The 23,156-nt window shown below is 38.6% G+C and overlaps 1 protein-coding gene across 1 annotated transcript in view; it reads left to right on the top strand.

The window, feature by feature from the left end:
- LOC127623809 (DNA polymerase zeta catalytic subunit-like) overlaps positions 1-23,156 on the top strand; it is a 110,686-nt gene that overhangs the window by 69,103 nt on the left and 18,427 nt on the right. Inside the window, exons 12-23 of the mRNA XM_052098332.1 lie at positions 4,523-4,665; positions 4,773-8,523; positions 9,297-10,183; positions 10,871-10,959; positions 11,081-11,206; positions 11,484-11,685; positions 14,754-14,865; positions 14,985-15,100; positions 16,992-17,110; positions 20,377-20,495; positions 21,143-21,284; positions 21,546-21,790. Coding sequence (XP_051954292.1) covers positions 4,523-4,665; positions 4,773-8,523; positions 9,297-10,183; positions 10,871-10,959; positions 11,081-11,206; positions 11,484-11,685; positions 14,754-14,865; positions 14,985-15,100; positions 16,992-17,110; positions 20,377-20,495; positions 21,143-21,284; positions 21,546-21,790 — 6,051 coding nt within the window. The remainder of the gene's footprint in view (positions 1-4,522; positions 4,666-4,772; positions 8,524-9,296; positions 10,184-10,870; positions 10,960-11,080; positions 11,207-11,483; positions 11,686-14,753; positions 14,866-14,984; positions 15,101-16,991; positions 17,111-20,376; positions 20,496-21,142; positions 21,285-21,545; positions 21,791-23,156) is intronic.

Below are 23,156 nucleotides of genomic sequence, written 5' to 3'. Positions count from 1 at the left end.
CAAGACCAAGATTTTTACTCAATCTGAGAAGCGTCAGTTTTGCTCTAGGAGGCTTACACTTGCGTCACTATGATCAAGGACTGAGTCCATCAATAGATTAAAGTCTCCTCCCAATATTATATCATGAGGGGTGCCAGCGGCTTACAACATCCCTTCAAGATCTATAAAAAAAAAGCCCTCATCATCAGTGTTAGGTGCATAAATATTAGCCTTAAATATTAGCCTTTTCCCCTGAATCTCAACTAAAACAATAATAACTCTTCCTAATTTATCTTTAATCTGTTTAAAATAGTTGAATTTTAGATACTTACTTATCAATGTAATGACTCCCCTGCTCTTATTTGAGCCAGCTCTAAAGGAAACATGCCCACCCCATATCTTCTAAATGTTTTGGGAAAGATGCATTTCTTGAAGTAACACTATTATCATATTTCTTATGTTTAAGAAAATAAATAATCTTCCTTCTTTTAATGGGGTGCCCCAATGCATTCACCTTCCACGTGGAGAAAGACAGTCCACTCATATTAACACTTGACATTTTAGAAAAAAATCGACTGTGTCAAAAACAAGATTATAAAGACCACATTCCCCAGTAGTGCAATAATCAAACCCGAACCAAACAAACAGAAAAAAGAAAAACGTGTGCATTAACCCTTTGCATGACATCACCAACCAGCTCCATCCCTCTAAACTCAAACAGTCCATGTACTCCTACGAGAGTTCTCGTCACAAATTTGCCATCGGATTGCTCAAGTCCGGTGTTTCTGTACAAATTTTGTGAGACAGAATTACACAACAGTAAAAACTCTGTAAAACGAATTCCAGTCAATTGGCAGAATAAACACAAAGAACATGTTGATTCATTTCCAAAACTGTATCGAAGGTAAATGGTCTGCACTTATATAGCACCTTTTTAAGCCTTAACGGTATTCAAAGCGCTTTACACTGCGTCTTATTCACCCATACACACACACATTCATACACCAATGGTGGCAGGGCTGCTATGTAAGGTGCTAGCCTGCCATTGGGAGCAACTTGGGGTTCAGTGTCATGGGAGTCGTGTGGGCCGGGATTCGAACCACCAACCCTGCGATTAGTGCCAACCCGCTCTACCAACTGAGCCACAGCCGCCCGAGGTGTGTTCCTCCACAAAACAAACTCCAGCCTTTAGTGGAACCAGCACAAAGAAAAGAAAAAAGGGCCTTTCAGTGCCGGCTGTTTCATAGGTGCAGCAGATGACCTAATCATTCCAACGACCTGCACAAAATACTGCACAAAACAAACTCCAGGCCACAGGAAGCAAAAACACAAGGCACATGCAGATTCATCCACAACTGTCCTGAAGGAGTGTTATTCCACAAATTAAACTCCAGCCACTAGGCGAAACCAACACAAAAAGAAACAACAACAAAAAAGGCACCCAGCTTCCTCAGGCAGTCAAGAGTAACTAACTCACTCCATTGACTCTATGAAAGACAATGCTTGTTGGGGACATGTAAATACTTAGCAGCCATCTTTAGTATCTATTCTCAGCTTTGCCGGAATCATCAGTGCAAAAGCGATCTTCTGTTGATGTAAGCGTTTCTTGCATTCCTTGAATCAATCATGTTTCTCTCTTGTCGAATTCACAAAGTCTGGGAACAAGGAAATGCTGTGTTTTTTTCAAGAAAGCTTTCCTTTGCTCCTCACCTCATGCAACACAAGATCCTTATCGGATGATCTCAGAAATTTGGCCAGAATTAATCGGGGCCTGTCTCCCTCCACGGATCTGCGAGCCAGGTCTCTATGAGCTCGCTCTATTTCGAGTTTATGGCCTGTTATGTCTAGCAGACTCTGGAAGAGCTCGTCTAGGAATTTCACCATATCTCTACATTTTCGTGCTCAGAAATTCCAACAATTCGGATGTTGTTTATTTTTCAAATCCTCCAGTTTTTCCCAAAAGCATTGCAAGTCTATCTTGGTTGCTAGCGTATTAGCAGCTAATTCCTTCTCCGATGACTCCAGATAATCGATCGGTCTCTTGACGTCCCCGATTCTTTTAACCAACTCAGAGAATTTTGTGTCCATCGCAGTAATTGATCGATGTATTACAGCAAGGTCCTCTAAGTCAGCAACAACTTTCGTCAGCATTACAGAAATGCTCATCAGTTCGTGTTGGATTTCTCCCACCGAACCGTCCAAATTGAGTCCCTGGTCTGCGGGCCTGTCTGAAGTATCAGCTTGATCATGTACGTGTCTTATAATATCTCCCGAGCCTGAGGATTTTGAATTCATTGACATGTTGACATAAAAGACCAGATATGTAGCAGGGTGTATTGAATCTCACTGGTTTATGACATAAAAATATTTATAAACTAGCAAAGTGCGCATAGCTCTGCGTTTATACGTCTGCTCCTCGCATGGCACCACGTGACTCCCAGTTTTTTCTTTTTTAAAAATTTGCAAAGTTATCCTACATCTGCTTTTAGCTTTGTCATTATGGGGTATAGTGTGTAGATTTATGCAAAAAATATAATTTAAGACATTTTATCATAAGGTTACAACATAATAAAGTGAATGTACTGTATGTACTGTGTATGTATGTATGTATGTGTGTATATATATATATATATATATATATATATATATATATATATATATATATATATATATATAATGATGAAAAATTTTGATAAAATAAAACTTGTAAAATTAACATTTTGCAATGTATCAAGTTAGGTTCTTGTATAATTAAAAGCATTATTTAGTTCTAATTGCACATTTCAGTGCTCATTTGACCCAGTTTGTTTTTGTTTTGTTGATGAATAAATGACATAAATGGCAACTTTATATTTTTGTTTTGTGCATTAGGGATATTACAATGTTAATGTTAAGTTTAAATAATATTTAGCTTTTGGTACATATCTTTAGTATTGTGTTTATGAAGGGATGTTGAGCTTTACTGGTGGTGCTTTGGGGTCAGGTTATATATATATATATATATATATATATATATATATATATATATATATATATATACAAACATGCATACATACATGCATACATACAGTTGAAGTTTACATAAACTTAGGCTGTACACATTAAAACTCATTTTTTAAGCACTCATCAGATATTATATTAGCAAACTATAGTTTTAGTAAGTCTTTTAGGACTACTTTGTGCATGATGTGAATAATTTTTCCAAAAATTGTTTATAGACAGATTGATTCACTTGACTATATCACAATTCCAGTGAGAGGCTAATTGGAGGTGTACCTGAGGATGTATTTTAAGGCCTACCTTCAAACTCAGTGCCTCTTTGCTTTACATCATGGGAAAATCAAAAGAAATCAGCCAAGACCTCAGAAAATACATTGTGGACCTCCAGAAGTCTGGTTTATCCTTGGGAGCAATTTCCAAATCCCTAAAGGTACATCTGTACAAACAATAGTACGCAAGTATAAACACCATGGGACCACGCATCTATCATACTGCTCCATATGTAGACACGCTCTCTCCTAGAGATGATGGATAGTTTGGTGCGAAAAGTACAAATCAATCCCAGAACAACAGCAAAGGACTTGTGAAGATGCTGGAGGAAACAGGTAGACGAGAATCTATATCCACAGTAAAACAAGTCCTATATCAACATAACCTGAAATGCTGCTCCGCAAGAAAGAAGCCACTGCTCCAAAACCAGCATAAAAAAGCTAGACTATAGTTTTCAAGTGCACATGGGGACAAAGATATTACTTGTGGAGAAATGTCCTCTGGTCTGATGAAACAAAAATGTAACCAAATAGATGGCATCATGAGGAAGGAAAATTATATGGATATATTGAAGCAACATCTCAAGACTTCAGCTAGGAAGCTTGGTTGCAAATGGGTCTTCCAAATGGACAATGACCCTAAGCATACTTCCAAAGTTATGGCAAAATGGCTAAAGGACAACAAATTCAAGGTGTTGAAATGGGCATTACAAATTCCTGACCTCAATCTGATAGAAAATTTGTGGGCAGAACTGAAAAAGCATGTGCAAGGAGGCCTACAAGCCTGATAGGGTCAAAATTCCAGCAACTTATTGTGAGAAGCTTGTGGAAGGCTACCTTAAATGTTTGACCCAATACAATGCTACCAAATACAAACAAAGTGTATGTAAACTTCTGATCCACTGGGAATGTGATGAAAGAAATAAAAGCTGAAATAAATAATTCTCTCTACTATTATTCTGACATTTCACATTCTTAAAATAAAGTAGTTATCCTAACTGACCTAAGATAGGGAATGTTTTCTACGATTATATGTCAGGAGTTGTGAAAAACTCAGTTTAAATGTATTAGATTAAGGTGTATGTACATTTCTGGCTTCACCTGTATGTTAATTGTTTTTCCAAATGAAGGTTTTGTTAGATTTGACTAACTTCTGGGCACACATTTGTCCCCAAACTATAGCTATATAAACCCAGTGTCTGTGTAAGTCATGATATTGATTTTTTTTAATTCGGTGACCTGTTGTTAATTCAATATCTGTGTCCCCTGCACAGATTATGTACGAAAGAAGCAAATGAAAGCTTTAGTGAGGAGCAGCAGGCCTCTTCAGATGAGGACATGGACTGGAGGGGAAGTTGTTCTTTCCTTGCTGATCTATCCATTCAACAGTTAGATGGGACAGCTGATGAGAACAGTGGTAAGCAGCAGTTTAATGAAGAGTAAAATTAAGTTCAGTAAAAATATGATTACTGTTGGCACTTTCAAACTTAAAAGTATCTTTACATTTTTTTATTTATTTTGCAGATTCATCACTAACAGATAAAGGATCCCGGTCACATTCATCTTTAACAGCAGCAGACAAGTTCCTTGGTAGCAGAAACATTTTTCCAAATGAAGCTGATCGTTTGGAGCTGCCGTCCTCTGCTAAAATTATCCTTGAGTACAAATGTGCTGAGCGAATACCCACTCAAGAGGATTCATCGGATATGCTTTTCAAAATTCAAGAGGCAAATGAATGTTCAACTGGATTAAGAGTTAATAAAGACATTCCATATATTCCGCCTGTTAAACACCCAATCATTTGCAACATGGCAAATATATCCCAAATTGATACTGACAAAATAGGTGTACTCCCTTTGTACACTGATGAAAACCAAGCCACTGGCCTTAACCAGCCAGATTCTGATGGTTTGTTGTTTGGAAACACAAAACCTTTCCAGAGCAGGAAAAAATATAACAGTATTAAAAATATGGAAAATAACCCTTTATCCATCCTGGAGAATCACAGGAGCTTCTCGGTATGTTACTCAGAGATGATGAACTGCCCCACCATGACTGAGATAGAGCCAAGTCCCAAAGACTGCAGAAGTCCAGTGATAAGGAGAATTGATCAGACATCTGTGGAGGAGAGCCAGCCTCAGGATGATGAGACAGGACACAGCAGTAAAGAGGGAGATGTTGGGGAACTGAAAATAAGGTATGAGGACTACCAAGAAAATAAAACCGAGAGGACCATTGTGGCACAGCAGGAGGCACACTACAAATTTTTCCCCAGCGTTATCCTCTCTAACTGTCTTTCCAGACCTATCAAAAAACAGGTCTCAAGCAAGATTGGGGATAGCTGCTGTACCTTAGATCATCCTGAGCAACAAAGGTCAAGGTTAAAGTTGACCACAAATAGATCCACATTAGGTCAAAAAAGAGTAAGTCCTGGGAGGACCCCAGCTCCAATGAAAGAGGAAGCTGCACCATTTCCTTCTATCACTCCGGGCTCTCTGTACCAGAAAGAAAGGGATAGAAAGGTTGACATGGACACTTCAGATCCACCAGCTATTAAAAGCTTAAATGAGAGCTTAGTAGAGGATGAACTCACAGATATCCCTACCAAAGTCTCTTGCACCAAGGTTTCCAGTTTGCCAGGGAGCAAATACACCTTGCGGGCAAAAAGAAAATTGAGTCATGAAAGTGAAGATGGAGAACGTTTTATTTCCCGTTCATTCAAACAAGCTTCAGTGCATCACGAAGGTAAAGACAACCCTGTCTTTAGCCAAAAAAAGAGAAAGCTCTCTAAAAACGAGCCTCCAATCATCATCAAGTATATAATTATCAACAGATTCAAAGGTCAGAAGAACATGCTGGTGAAGATTGCTAAAATTAATGCTGATGAACCTCACTCATTTTTAACCCCAGAAAAGCTAGCAGAGTACAAAAAGCTTGCTCCTGTCAAAGAATTTTGGCCCAAAGTCCCAGATTCAACAGCAGTGAAGTACCCACTGGCTGAGCCAAAAGTAAAGAAATGCCCCAAACGAAAAGTCAAGGTCAATCCAAAATCGAAGAGAGCTAACACCTCCCCAAAATCCAGACGTGCACAAGCCAGTCAGACCAAAAGCAAAAAGAGGGTTAAAGCAGCATTAACTTTGCCCAAATTACCCACTCCATGGCCTTGTTATAATTATTTTACTGATGATTACTGTACAGAGTATTCTGATGTGATGGTGGAGTTGGGTTATTCTTCCGAAAGAGCCCCAAGTCCTTCCGATTCAACTCCACCAAGATGTTGGTCACCTACCGACCCCTTATTAGAATCTAATTCAAATTATCATCTCATAAACCCCCATAATGACCCATGTCTTGGTTCATCCTATCAGTTACTGACTGTAAAACCATACAGAAGTGTCCTTCAGGACACAATCAGGAGATCCAGGTCTAAAAAAGCCTCTGCTAACAGCCCAAAAAGAAGGGCTAAGACACCAAAGCCAGTGGACAATGATTCTGTGAAAACAGAGAATTCACAAAGGAAAAGAAATCGAGCGAGAACGCAAAAGAAACATTATGAAAGTATTGAAGGGACTGTTCTAAGTGTCGGCACATCTGTCTCTCGGAGAGGCAGGACGCGGAGCAAGAAACAAGTATCTGGAAACTCCTTGTCAATTAAAGGGAAAAATAACTTGCAGGCTCCACTTCCTGATTACACGGCCCCTCTTCCTTCCTCGTCTGATGACTTGACTCCTTTTCATCTAAGAAGTCAAGAGGACCTCACTGCTAGTTGTTCAGATTCACAAACAAGCACAAAGGTTGAAAAAATGCCAGATCGAGATGTTGATATTTTTATATTTAATGCAATTAACTCAAGTACACAAGACTCGCACATTGTCCCCAATACCTTTATTGAAAAGTCTCTGAATAGTATTGTCTCCCCAGCCACAAAGACTGTAGGACATCCATGCTCTGTTATCACATACAGCAGATCCAATTCAAGATCTCGAAGCATGAGTCGAGATTGGACTGTCACATTAAATCCCTATGAATATAAATCTGACATCTCAAGCCAGGAAGAGAGACCCAGGACCATACTGCATTCACAAATAAAAGATAATGTAGCATCTCAGTCTGATCCACCCTCTGAAATGAGTGCAATTAAAGATGAACCACATACCGAACTTACATTATCCTCGGGTTCCAAAAGTGGAGAATCATGTGCCTTTGAGATGCCCTCTGGGTTGGCTGTCTTGAAGGAGCTTCTTCAGAAGAGGCAGCACAAGGCAGGACATGGACCACAGGAAATTGTTCACATGACAGGAAATGCGTCATCCAGCATTCAGCCCATTGATGTTTCAAAAACATCCCCAGCCAAATCTAAAACAGCCCCTTCATCAACATCAAGGAACCCAAGAGCTGCAAGAAATAAAGTGCCAAAAGAGTTGATGTCCACGATCAGGAGAAACAATAAAAGTAAACAAGATAATTTGGTGACACTTGATCAACTATCATCAGATGACAGTCCTGTGTTTTTGTCTGACCCTGGCTTTGACAGCTGCTGCCCCATTGAGGATAGTTTATCCCCAGAGATCCCAAACAAGTACAGCTTTGATATCAATGCCATTGGCCTGACTGAGTTTTCCTGTCTTTATTCTGGTAACCAATTTGTGTTAACTGACAAGAGGTTGCCTCAGACATTTCTCAGTGATGTCAGTCAGGAGGCAATCAATGTCCTGGTTGAAGGGTTGGGGAACAGGGCACAAAAAGTGTTTGAGATTGATGAGAACGCCAAGCATAGACAGGACTGGCATAAGTCTGGGGCTCTTAGTCCAGAGCTCTTTGACAAGTCAACTTCTGAAAATGGCAGAATTTTTCCAAATGAGGTGTCTCCGCTTGATTCGGAGAGGATCTTAAACAGAGATTGTGGGAGCTCTTTAGGAAAAATCCATGGACTCAGCCACTTTCAGGACTTTCACTGTGAAAAGAGAGATGTTTTGCTTGACTCAGAGCCCTTTCTCCCCCTCACTTCTGCTTCTTTTGCTGATAATTGTGTTTCACCAAGTAGTGATCTCTTAGATGGCAGTGATGCTTTAAATTCAGCAACCCTAAGCAGTTCCCCACAATCCATCAACTCACAGTCCCAGCTGAGGAATGGAGGTCAGACTTTAATGAGTGGAGGAACTCGCATTCTAAAACCACTCATGTCTCCACCTCCTCTAATAGATCTGGACCTCTCAGAAGACGTCTACCAGGAACCATTCTGCAGTGACCCATCAGATGCACCTTTGAAGCCAAGGTAAGAACATTGCATTTCTAATGGACCCGCACTTATGAATTTTACAAATGGTTTGTGTTTGTACTAGGGATGCACAATATATCGGTGACCATTATATTGTTGGCCGATCACTGGGAAAATTAAAATGTGATTATCTTGCCGGTAGCAGAATTACCACCAATATTTTCTCTGATAATTTGTTACGGTTTGTTTGCTTGCACCTACTCTCCTGGTCAGGCAGTCTCAAGTGTCAGTGCGCTTTTGCATGCAGAGCTTGCATGCAGAGACCGGATAGCGTGTTCAAGTCAAGTTAGCATGTCACAACATTCTAAGAGGATTATATCTACATCTACTCTCTGCTACATTGTTTTGGGGCTTGTTTTAATCAGCATCATCTACTGTAACTATTTTCCATATTCTGTTAAGCCAGTCATTTTTATTTATACATCTGTAATATAGGCACACTTCTGGGTTACGTTACATTCACCAAACCTTAAATAGCAGCACTTAAGATTTGGTCCAGATTCCAAACTTAAAAACAACATGTATTTTGTTTGAAGGAAGTCATTTTCATGAATTTGCTAGCAGCTCAATTTCAAAGGTTTAAAAGGCAATCAAGTTAAATTATCGGGAATTGGTATCGGCCGCAGTTAGCTGTGAATTATCAGTTATTTCGGCCTAGAAATCCCATAACGGTTAACCCTAGTTTGGATCATTGTTAAATGTGCTTTTTTAGCTAATTGGTCCAAGTAATTAAGTTAAATCAAATCCAGAATCATTCTAACTTTTCTCAGGGAGGTTGGTGGCCGAAAGTTGACGTTGGAAACCAGGTTAGCAAATGAACTAGCTGAATTTCATGGGGACATGTCTCAAGATGGCTTGCAGTTTTGGAAACTTGCTTTTTCTGCCATGACATATCCAGGCTCTGCACCAACCCATGCTTCTAAAGACTTAATATCTACCAAGGACCAAGCCCCATCCTCTGGCAGTGATCAAAAGGTGATCATGCTCCCCTGCAGATGTGCTCCAAGCTGGGAACTTGTGCAGCTTTGGCTGCTGGCCAAAAAACAATATGACTGTCTTCAGAGGAAAAGGAAACTAATGGGTGTCCAGACAACTGCAGAGTTAAAGCAGAGTACATATGACAGGACCTTACCTCAGAAGAAGGACATGGATTCACCTTGCTCAGAGAATTGTGATATGGGTCTTGAAAAAGCTTCACAGTTGCAGAGTATTAAGAGGAATGGCTTGAGTTTACCACTCCATATTTCCCCAGTTAAGGCAGCTTCATCTGACAGTAGCCCTAAGAGCATGAAATATATCTTGGACATGGAGGCCAAAGATCAGAAGTGGGAGGTAAACAAAGGCAGTCAGGTCACTTCTCCAAGCTCACTTAAGCTTCCTACATGGCAACAAAGCCATGCAGGTTTTAAACAGAATGAAGACAATAAAAATGTGTCTGATGGATTACCATCCCCCCAAATGGATCAGTCGCATCATAATCTTTATTGCACTTCACGTGAAAATGCACAACCAAATGACCTCTTGAGCCCATCACCTTTTTCTATTAAATACCAAGTTTCAGATGTGAAAAACTCTTATCTGCTCCATAGCACACCTGTCCTTAGGAGGAGAAGCAATGATGACAGTGGGTCTATCTGCAGTCCAACAAAGTATGAGGGTAAAGTATTACTGCATTTACTTTCTTGTGTCTTGTTGTCCAGCCATATTATCTGTTGCTTCTGCAATGAGCAGATTCAGTTTTATGCTTCTCTGATGTATTGGAGAGGAACTTATTAAAAGTAGCAGGGGTACTAGCATAACTACATTATTTCATTTTCCAAAGAGTATCAGTGTGGCTTCACAGAATGCAACATTATTAATTTTGTATTGCGAACTCCGCAATGGAGCTGAGGGAGTAATCAAATGTGCTCTCCTAAACTTTCCTGTCATATATAGCAATCAGAACTTCTGATTGGAGAAATACATAATATCATCTGATTGGTATATACAAATATTTTATTTAAATAGCTTCAAAGTAGTTTGCCACTTTTTACAAGTAACTTGCAATGTAGCAAACTACTTTTTAAATGAGTAGCTTGACTGTAGTTTAACTACTTTGTTATGAGTAGCTTGTAGCATGGGAAGCTACCGTTTAAAAGTAGCTTTCTCAATACTATCTAAAATTAAAATGTTTTGTTGATGCATCTTTTAAGATGACCTACTTAGTGAATCCAGCTCAGTACAACTGTCAGTCTGTAATGGTTATCTGTCCTGTTATTCATTAAAAATACAGAGATGGTGTTTTAAGCCTAGATATAGCCAGTCTCTGCAAAACTGTTTAATCCCTTTATCTTTTCTTGTGCAGATATGGAGCCCAGATCACAAAGGTTGTATCTGAGGAGTAACAAAAACAAAGATGCTTTACGGAGAGTTTTGCATACCACACAAATTAAGGTCAGATCGAAGGCTATGAATTTGTCTTACGAAACATCTGAAGCCACCATGCCCGAATTGTTTGGTGCTCAGTATTAAATTGTTTAGGGGTTTTACAGCATGTTTATTTTATCCAAAACAGAATCAGCTTGCTGCAATTAATGTCCCGAAGAGAGAGAACTCTCAGATCGAGGGTCCATCAATCTGCAATTCATATGGTTTTAAAGTCAGTATGGAGAACTTGCAGGAGGCCAAAGCACTGCATGAGGTAAGATCTGGTTTTGACTGCTTTTGTTTACTAAGAACTGGTTTCATTAACCGGAGCAATGGATCAAATGTGCAAAAGCATTTGAGGGCAATTCTGCAAAAGTTCTACATTAACAATTGCAGAAAAGGCTCTTGTAGTCATGTTCATGACTAAAATTGCATGCCCCTGTTTGCCTTCATTAAAAACATCATCTCTAATCACACATGTTCAGGAACTCCAGTCTAATGTCATTGGGTTTGAAGTATTCTAATTTCAGGCTTTAATCCCCATGCTGTAGGTGCAGTACCTCACACTGATGAGCATGGAGCTCCATGCAAGGACCCGCCGAGACCTTGAGCCTGACCCTGAGTTTGACCCAATTTGTGCCTTATTCTACTGCCTCAGTTCTGATGCCCCTCTCCCCAATTCAGACACAACCCAGATGACCGGCGCCATTATTGTTGATAAAGATTGTTGTACTTCAGGTCAGATGCGTCATGGTAAATCGACAAGCAATACACTTTTTATATATATATATATATATATATATATATATATATATATATATATACACTCACCTAAAGGATTATTAGGAACACCTGTTCAATTTCTCATTAATGCAATTATCTAATCAACCAATCACATGGCAGTTGCTTCAATGCATTTAGGGGTGTGGTCCTGGTCAAGACAATCTCCTGAACTCCAAACTGAATGTCAGAATGGGAAAGAAAGGTGATTTAAGCAATTTTGAGCGTGGCATGGTTGTTGGTGCCAGACGGGCCGGTCTGAGTATTTCACAATCTGCTCAGTTACTGGAATTTTCATGCACAACCATTTCTAGGGTTTACAAAGAATGGTGTGAAAAGGGAAAAACATCCAGTATGCGGCAGTCCTGTGGGCAAAAATGCCTTGTTGATGCTAGAGGTCAGAGGAGAATGGGCCGACTGATTCAAGCTGATAGAAGAGCAACTTTGCCTGAAATAACCACTCGTTACAACCGAGGTATGCAGCAAAGCATTTGTGAAGCCACAACACGCACAACCTTGAGGCGGATGGGCTACAACAAAAGAAGACCCCACCGGGTACCACTCATCTCCACTACAAATAGGAAAAAAAAGCTACAATTTGCAAGAGCTCACCAAAATTGGACAGTTGAAGACTGGAAAAATGTTGCCTGGTCTGATGAGTCTCGATTTCTGTTGAGACATTCAGATGGTAGAGTCAGAATTTGGCGTAAACAGAATGAGAACATTGATCCATCATGCCTTGTTACCACTGTGCAGGCTGGTGGTGGTGGTGTAATGGTGTGGGGTATGTTTTCTTGGCACACTTTAGGCCCCTTAGTGCCAATTGGGCATCGATTAAATGCCACGGCCTACCTGAATATTGTTTCTGACCATGTCCATCCCTTTATGGCCACCATGTACCCATCCTGTGATGGCTACTTCCAGCAGGATAATTCACCATGTCACAAAGCTCGAATCATTTCAAATTGGTTTCTTGAACATGACAATGAGTTCACTGTACTAAAATGGCCCCCACAGTCACCAGATCTCAACCCAATAGAGCATCTTTGGGATGTGGTGGAACGGGAGCTTCGTGCCCTGGATGTGCATCCCACAAATCTCCATCAACTGCAAGATGCTATCCTATCAATATGGGCCAACATTTCTAAAGAATGCTTTCAGCACCTTGTTGAATCAATGCCACGTAGAATTAAGGCAGTTCTGAAGGCAAACACAGTATTAGTATGGTGTTCCTAATAATCCTTTAGGTGTGTGTATATATAGTTTACACAGAACGCGCATTTGAAGAGTTTCTCTCTCTGTCTCAGTGGTCCGAAAACAGAGCGCTGCAAATAATCTCAGATCGTCTCGGGAGTTTAATAAAACCCAGCGGTTAACATTTGACTATACATGCATATCCTATATGCCTGCATATTTTCCACTATTTGAATAGGAAAAAAGTTGCATATAAAAAAATCGAAGTGGGTATTAAAAAGCTGACAGTGAGACAAATATGTGGTGAGAGGACTAGGCAAAAATAATGTGTTCACAGCAACAACAAAAAATTAAATATAAATAAATAAAAATTTCTTGAAATATTACAAATGTAATGTCATTGCTTTAGTGGTATTGTATAATGTTTTGACTGTTATATAGCCTACACGAACTAGGGCGGTCAATTGAATAAAAATGTAATCGAATTAATTACATGATATGGTGAGTAATTAATTGAATTAACCGGAATTGATCGCATATATAAATATTTGCTGAAAAAGCCCCTTTAATAACAATAATTCTATAATAACAGTAATATATAATGATTAAATGACTATAAATAGTTAGATTTTTAAATAATTATAAAAATAATAATTCAGATAATTCAAATGCATTTTACATTATTGTGGCAGACATGTAAAGTATTGATGAGACAAAAAATTTTCCTCAGCCATCCATTTTGCAGTTGTATTAGTCAATCTGTCAGAGATTTATTTTATTATAAGGGCTATTCTAAGGACGCATCAATGTAAACATAAGTCAGACAAATGCTTTTGTGGCTCACTTTGGTTGTGTCGTGCCATAAACAAATACATTTTAGTTCACTGTGTCAAGTTAAACGTGGTTTGGAACATGCCTTGAGATCTGCGTGTTTGGAATTGTGCTCCGTCTAACTGCGTTTGAACGCAAGAACGCATTCTCATCTTGTGACGTCGCAAGGGTCAAGTAAGCCTGTGGTTTGTTCTACAGTTGTGCTTTGCCCATACAGATTGAGTTTCAATTACTGCCCCCTGCTGAAAACAGGTGGTACTTCAAGCTTGAAGTGCTCCAGTGGTAGAAATATTCCATATTATCGTCCGGGGACATGATTAATTGTGTTAATTCGTTTAACTTGTTTTTTTTATATATAATCAATTGCACTGAATTAACACATCAACAGCCATAGTAAAAACATTTGAAAATGCTGCAAAAGAGTTTTGGAAATTCATGAAAACAGAAATGGAAAAGTCATGGAATTTTAATAGTCAAAATATGCAGGAGCCCTGTTAGCAGTCAAATTTTAATACATTGTTTTTATACTTGTAATCCACAACTTCAAGTCAATACGTTTATGTTTTTCCATTGTTTTTAATTTGATTACGTCATTCAGTGCTTCATTGGATTAGAGTTTGCCCTCATTAAAGACAGTACACGGTTTTATACCTTTTGTTTGTCATGTTGTGATGCACCTCGGAGATGGCTGGTTTAGTTCATGGCTTAGAACTAGTTTATGAAGGATTTTATAAAAACTCTGGGTACTTCCAGAACCAAGAAAGCTGAAAAAGTGGGCAGGCACTGTTGCGCTCTATGAACATCATTCTGATTGGCTGTGATTTTTACCACTTTACAGAGTATTGTGCTTTAAATGAGAACAGAAAATTAATTGATGCATCAAAGTAATTATGTTATGTCATAGTCCTTATTGTTTATTAGTTTTAACATAGTCCTAGTCTTATTAGGCAAGATGACCTGTTTCATATAGTATTCACTATGTCTTGTTGACATTTTTAAATGTGTTCTGATTTTAGCCTCAAGCAGCACAGCTCCTCTGCTTTTTAGATCTGGTGTGACAGGACTGCAGTTCACCTATGCCAGCGATGAGAAGGAGCTGTTTGAAAAGATCAATAACATAATGACAAAGTAGGTTAACCATGTGCATTTTGGGTATTATTACCAGTACCTGTATGTGCTGATATCAAAAAAATATCAGTAGTCATGAGGGGTTACTCATAATGCCCCCCTCCCCCCACTTTTTGCAGGTATGACCCAGACATACTGATTGGCTATGAGGTCCAGATGCACTCTTGGGGCTACCTACTGCAGCGGGCGTCAACACTGGGTGTGGACCTGTGCCAGCAGCTCTCCCGTGTCCCAGGTGAGGTTAGCTCAGCTAGCACAAGCATTGCTTTTGTTTAGTTTGTGTTTGTTTAGAGCAGGATAATTCTTCATTTAGAAATATTTTATTATATATTGCATATTCTCATTCAAAATGAATCTCCAGACTCAGTTATGGCACAAACACAATAGGCCATTCAAGAGAATGTATGGTGTTTAGAACGGCACCAGGTGTAGAGGTAGTTAAACGGCAGGGCTTTGTGCATACATCCCTGTCATGCCAATTGTCAGGCAATTTTTTTTAAACTGGCCTTGTGTTTGTTACAGCACAGCAACCATTATAATGATAGTCTGTCATTGAAAACACAAGAACTGCATGCATACAGTTATACTTATTAGAGGTAGACCGATATATCGATTTTACCGATTAATCTGTGCCGATAGTAATTATTGGTTATCAGCCAATATCTAGGCCGATAGTGTTATTATTAAAATTATTCTTATCCCTCCATTTCTACAGTTAGAGTTGGTTGGTTCTACAGTACAGTAAATCTGTCATCTGTGATAAGCATATTTTCACTTCAATGCATATTATGTTATTTTGAATAGATAATCAAGTGTTATATATTGAAGCGATAGCATGCAAAGAAAAATTTGACCACATTGAAACATCCCCCGTCATTATATATATATATATATATATATCTATCAGTGGTGATTTCTCAGATTAGGCAAGGGTGGCAAATATTTGTCTCCTCAAAAATAATGTCTCCTCAAATATTTGGGTGAGCAAAATAAACGACAAATAAAATATTACACAATGTGAACTAAAACAATGTGTATATCAGTCATCTTTTTGCAGTCACTCTATCAAACAGCGACACCCAGTGGATAAAGTTTCAGTTGAAGAGCGCATATCTCCTTCATTTCATTGCAATATCACTTAGTTAAAACAGCATGGTGTGAATGTGAGGGGGTAACTGCTAAGTCACTTGAGGGGAGACATTGGCATCACTAGCGCTGATTCATTAATACGCTGTCCATCAATGTGATAGTGCCCGCCTCTCATGCTCTTGTCCTCACAGCGGGTCTATACAGATCTCTATGAAAGGGACGAACTGATGGAAGTGTAGAAACTATTTTCACAGAAAACAACTAACTGACACAGATAACCGCATTTTCAGTCACATCCAAATCAAAATGAGCGTAAAATGTGTGTTGTTTACCAAGGATTAGTTGATGGATGATCCAAAAATAAAATGACTATACAAATAATAGACGAACAGATGAAATATATATGAAAATGCTTGTTGCTGTATTGTGGGTATTGATTTTGAGGCAACTACAAACTAATCATTTAAAAAAAATACATTAAAAAAATGCTGGTTTCAATGGGGTTCAGGTCTGGAGATTGATCTCCAGACCTGCCGGTCTTGATCCGGTGGTCCTCATCCACACATTGATTGACCTGGCTGTGTGGCATGGAGCATTGTCCTTCTGGAAAAAAACTATCATCGGAGTTGGGGAATATTGTCAGAGCAGAAGGAAGCAAGTTTTCTTCCAGTATAATCTTGTATGTGGCTTGATTCATGCGTCCTTCACAAAGATGAATCTGCCCGATTCAAGCCATGCTGAAGCACCCCAGATCATCACCGATTCCACAAATATTTCTGAACTCTTCTTAAGTTAATACATTAGTATTGCGTCTGAAAACACTGTATTTTGTATTTTCACCAGTTGTCATTTTCTGCAAATAAATGCTCCTAAATGACATTTTTATTTGGAATTTGGAAGAAAGGTTGTCAGTACTTTATAGAATAAAACAAAGTTGTTAGTTTTACTCAATCAACTACCTATAAATAGTAAATCCAGAGAAACTGAACAGTGGCCTCTTCATTCCAGAGCTGTATTTGATGTCATTACTTTCACAGGAGATACAAAAGAGAATCGCTTCACAGCAGAGAAAGACGAATATGGTGTGGACACTATGACAGAAATCCATATTGTTGGACGCATTGTCCTCAACCTGTGGAGGGTTATGAAGACTGAGGTACTCTTGACTTTCACATATTCTTACTTATTAGATGGCAGCACATTGTCCATCTGTCAAATGCTTCAATTGACTTAATTGGTAAAACTTTACAAATGAGGTTCCATTTGTTAATATTAGTAAATGCATTAGTTATCATGAATAAACAGCATTTATTAATCTTTGTTTATAACTCCATTTGAGTTCTGAACACTTGTTGGAATACAACAGAACCTTTGCAATGTGTTAGGGATAATTACACTGATGCACACACCACTAACACACACAGAAAGGACCTCTTAACTATAATTGTTAGTTCAAAATGAACCCAGATGGGACTTGTGATAAGCCACATTCAGATGACACACTGGAGTGAGGCATCACCATTTTCTCGGTGTCACGTCCATCTTCCATCTTACCGGACAATTTGGATGAAGTATCATTACGTGGACTATGCCAGTGCGAAAAGCAAACAAGATGTTCTCTGCGTTCTCTGCGTGCTTTTCATGTGGAGCTCAAAGCGCAGCGAATCATGTAAATGCAGCTTCACGATTGCTGTATTAATTTGTATATTTTGTAGGATGAAGGTTTAAAAGATGAGGGTTTAACTGTCATTACCATTTGAGGATGAGGTTTATCTGTCATAGCCCATTGTAATGAATACTCAACCTATGGGAAATAGTTATTTCAATTAGTCAACCTCCTACTTACACTTTGGGAAACATGTTACTTAATTTGGTGGTATTTTGGTGCCTTTCTGACTTTATACTGTTGAATGCTTTATTTGGAAAATGTTAATAAAACATTATTGTTCCATATTGTTTTGATTTCTTTTCTAAAAAAATTAATTAAAAGCATTTTGACAGGGAAAAATATATATGGTAAAATTTTTACTTTCAAAATCTGCAATTAATTGTGATTTAACTATGAAAAACCGTGCAATTAATCACGGTTAAAAGTTTTAATCGACTGGCAGCGCTACAAATATATCTATTTTTATTTGACTGAATCAACCATACTACATGAGGTAACACCAACTTAAATAATTATTTTAAGGCTCATATCAGGCCGAAATAGTTCCTTAAAGGGATAAGGGATTTCAACCAAAAATGAAAATTCTCTCATCATTTACTCACCCTCATACCACCCCAGATGTGTATGACTTTCTTTCCTCTGCAGAACGAAAAAAAGATTTTTAGTAGAATATCTGCGCTCTTTAGGTTCTTATGGCAAGTAAATGTTGGCCAGAACATTGACTCTTCAAAAGTTACAAAGACATCATAAAAGTAATCCAGTGGTTCCAGTAATCCATGTCTTCAGAAGCGATATGATAAGTGTGGGTTATAAAAAAGTGTGGGTGAGAAAAAGATCAATATTTAAGTTATTTTTTACTATAAAAATCCACATTTGGCCAGCCCCAACCAGTAGGTGGCAATATGCACGAAGAACGTAATCACCAAAAAACAAAATAAGAATGTGGACGTGAAAGTGGAGATTTATGTAAAAAAAAAAGGACTTAAATATTGATCTTTTCCTCACCCATACATATCGTATCACTAATGAAGCTTACGATACGATACAACATATTTGTGGCTGATCGGTATCAGCCACAACATTAAAACCACCTGCTTAATATTGTGTATGTCCCCCTCATACCGCCAAAACAGTGCCAACACGCATATCAGACTAGCATTCTGAGATTATATTCTTCTCACCACAATTGTACAGAGCAGTTATCCGAGTTACTGTAGACTTTATCAGATCTAACCAGTCTGGCCATTCACTGTTGGCCTCTCTCAACAACAAGGCATTTTCATCCACAGAACTGCCACTCACTGAATGTTTTTTGTTTTTGTCACCATTCTGAGTAAATTCTAGAGACTGTTGTGTGTGAAAAATCCCAGGAGATCAGCAGTTACAGAAATACTGAAACCAGCTCGTCTGGCACCAACAATCATACCACGATCAAAATCACTGAGATCACATTCTTTCCCCATTCTGATGGTTGATGTGAACATTAACTGAAGCTCCTGACCCATATCTGCATGATTTTATGCACTGCAATGGTGTAACACGATTGGCTGATTAGATAATCGTATGGATGATTGTTGGTGCCAGATGGGTTTGAGCATTTCTGTAACTGCTGATCTCCTGGGATTTTCACACACAACAGTCTCTAGAATTTACTCCGAATGATGCCAAAAACAAAAAACTCACGATTACCGGTATGGTGGGCGATATAGCAAATATTTTAGCTGGAATGAAAACTGACCTTTTCTATGTGGATTTTGCACCGCATATGACTATGCAAATGTTTCTGAAGGCTGCTTTCTTAAACAAATATTTTAATTAAAGTATATTTTACATTATTATTATCATACATTGTCAACAAATTCTGGAAATGAACTCTGAGAAAATAAAGAATAAGTAAAAATACAATAAATGGCTAAATAAACATCAGGGGCCTGTTGCACCAGTTATACGTTAGTTACAGCTCAGCCTAGTTGTGGCGTAAATGGGCACCTAGTCAATATATACGCACTACTAAATATTTGAACATTGCACCATTACATTTATGAAGGACGTAAACCTACGTATAAACTATATATTTACGGAAGCTTCCAACCATGAGTATCTGATGGAATAAAAAAGCAGATTGATATTTTATGACATCATCAATGAGTTCATGTTTTGCATGACAGGCTTCAGTCCTTTCGACATATATGATGATGTTGGCATTTACACTCATTTACATTTACGAGATAGAGAGAAAAAAAAACATACTTTTAAGTGGATCTTCAGCATGAAACCGTTCTAACGGTGCAGTTTTTAGGGTGTGTCACTCAGTTTCAAGTTTCAACACATTCAAAATATATAAAGGATATTAAAATGAATAAATGTCTATTTTTCCAGCCTGTTTTATTTGTATTTTTTTTATCACCCCTTATTTATTTTAGATACAGTTCCTATATATTGTTATTTACACAGGACAAATATACTATTTATTAAATCTACTATTTTAATGTAATAAATCAGTCTGGCACTAATTTCAACCCACAATCATAAATTGCAAGCAATTGTTTGGCCCGCGGATAATTTCTTAAATACTCGAATGGCCCTTAATGGGAAAAAGGTTCCAACCCTTGCTTTAAGGTAACAACTGCTCATTTTCAGTTTTTATCATGCAGGGGCAGTTTCCCTCCACATTTGAAATATCTATAGCATTTATGTCACTTTTGGTGGCCCCGATTCTTTGTTGAATTGAAGTGTCTCTTGTATGTTTACAGGCTGCATTGAATAACTACTCTTTTGAGAATGTTGCATTCCACCTCCTGCACCAGCGCTTTCCTCTCTACAGCCATCGCACACTCTCAGACTGGTTTGACCACAACACACACTTGCACAGGTGAGAAATGATCCCTTATCAGTCACCTGCCTAATGAGGGGCCTTACTGCAGAGTAGTTCCAGTAAATATAATTGCTTACGACATTGTTTAATCCATTTATCTTTTGACTAAGGCTATGATCATGGAATTCTAGTGTGCAGCTACTGCATACTACACTGTACATACTGTGTACTCCCTGCACTTTTTGAAAGCAGTGGAATTGTATGCAGTATGTTACAATCAGCCTTGTGGAGTAACAAAATACTTGAACAGCATTACGTAATTAAGATACAACAAATGTTACTGTATTTAGTTACATTTATGTTAAATGTATTTTAATGAATCGATATTTGTAATATGATACTGAATACATTTTTAAGTCAGTTGTACTGGATTACATTTTAAAGTAACCCGTCCATCTCTGGTAACGATGAATGTTTTAAGCAGTGGATATATTATTGTCACATCACCTCTTCATGTTAGAATAAATAATCATCAGTGCACATTTGAACATTTTGTCCAATGTAAGACATTCGATTATTCTATGCATACAATACAGAAGCTGCACCGTATTAATGCTGTAACTGCATGAATAGATCAGGTATTATGCCCTTCTGAACATACGCTAACTATTGCATTTTGTCTGTTATGATGTTGTTTGTATCAGGTGGAAGATGGTGGATCACTATGTTAGCCGTGTGTGCGGTATAATGCAGTTGCTCCAGAAGCAGGATGTTATTGGCCGGACAAGTGAGCTTGCACGTGTGTTTGGGATCCAGTTCCTCCATGTGCTCACCAGGGGGTCACAGGTCAGTATCCATCTAAATCAGTCTTTCAAACACATCAGAGTACATGACTGTAGTCTCCTTTTTGCCTGATGTTCCATTATGTGTTATTTGAACAGCAAGTACCAAATCTCAAGTATAGTTTGTCATGGTTACACTTTAAAATCATTTATGCTGTTGCATAGACTTCCATTGCTAAGTGCATTACTGTAAACATGTTTTTAGTTTTGCTGAAAAAACGTAACAAAACTTTTGCAAAAATAAATCTCTCTCCTCCTCTTGTAGTATCGCGTGGAGTCAATGATGTTAAGGATTGCAAAGCCAATGAATTACATCCCAGTGACTCCAAGCACACAGCAGCGTGCCCAGCAGAGAGCCCCACAGTGCATTCCACTAATCATGGAACCAGAGTCACGTTTCTATAGCAACTCAGTCATTGTGTTACATTTCCAGTCATTGTACCCGTCCATTGTCATCGCCTACAATTACTGTTTCTCCACCTGCCTCGGACATGTTGAGAATCTCGGAACGTAAGTGTACCTTTTGGATTTTGAGTACATTTAGAATTGTGTAATATACAACCGAAATGTAAAAAAAGTTGGGACGGTATGGAAAATGCTAATAAAAACAAAAAGTAGTGATTTGTAAATTCGATTCACCCTGTGCTATTTTGAAAACACTACAACAACACTAATTTAAAATCAGATCATTGCAACAGGCTCCAAAAAAGTTGAGACAATCGAGTGTTTACCACTGTGTAATATCACCATTTCTTCTAATAACATTATGAGTGTTCTGGCATTGAAGACACAAATTTGTTTAGTTTAGCAAGCAGAATATTTCACCATTCATCCATTATTCATCCTTCATCTGTGCAATTGTACGGGGCCATATTTTGTGCTTCATAATGTGCCACATATTATCAATTGTAGACATGTCAGGACTGCAGGCAGGTCAATATAGCACCTGAACTCTCTTCTTATGCAGCCATGGACTTAAACTGTAATCCGGGCAGTATGTGGTTTTCCGTTGTCCTACTGGAAAACCACATCCTAATACGCGTGATCTCCGATTCCCTCAGACGTCACTGTCTTAAAAACTGTCATGCGTCTGTGATGGATATCATGACATGGGCTCGGGAATACTTTGGTAAACCTTTATAAACCATTCGCTGCTGCATCCACAGATGCAAGTTAAGACTTAGCTATGCAAAGCGGAAGCCATACATCAACACTGTCCAGAAGTGCTTCTTGGGGCTCAGCCTACATCTCGCATCTCGACTACGTGCATTCGTTTTCTACGCTGTGTTTTACACAGATTTTTCCATCAATCTCAAACATCTGATTAGAAACCACATCTATCTCAAACCCTCGCCACTCAAGAACAACAATATCAACAACAACAAACAATTATGGTAAGTCATGACATCCGCTCATGGTATTTCTTCCTGCATTGCATGCCACATGTTTACTACAGCTTCTTCCATCAGCAGTGAGGGATTCACATGTGATAAATGTAAGGAAGTAGTCAGGCTGATGGAGAAGATTAATGAGTTAGAGACACACAGATGCAGGTTGTACAGCGAGCAACAAACACACTTTGGTTCCGGCTCTAGAGCCCCCGCAACAATGCGTTTGGGTGATGTCTCTATGGCATACTCGCTCAGCAAAGCGACACCACTCTCCCGTTCCTTTTAGGATTTCCAATCGATTCTACCCACTCAGTGATGCACCCGCCGAGAATCATGTTGAAAGAGCCTTAATTAGAGGTCGACCGATATGGGTTTTTTCAGGCCGATGCCGATCTTTTGAAATCCGGGTCGGTCTATGGCCGATTAATGCTGCCGATTTATTTTGGCAGATATGTGCTTGTTTTTAACCTCTTATTTGAACCTTT

This window comes from Xyrauchen texanus, chromosome 30 (genome assembly GCF_025860055.1).
Source record: "Xyrauchen texanus isolate HMW12.3.18 chromosome 30, RBS_HiC_50CHRs, whole genome shotgun sequence".
Taxonomy (NCBI): domain Eukaryota; kingdom Metazoa; phylum Chordata; class Actinopteri; order Cypriniformes; family Catostomidae; genus Xyrauchen; species Xyrauchen texanus.
Note: the sequence above shows the minus strand (reverse complement) of the source record. Positions and strands in the feature narration are given on the sequence as shown.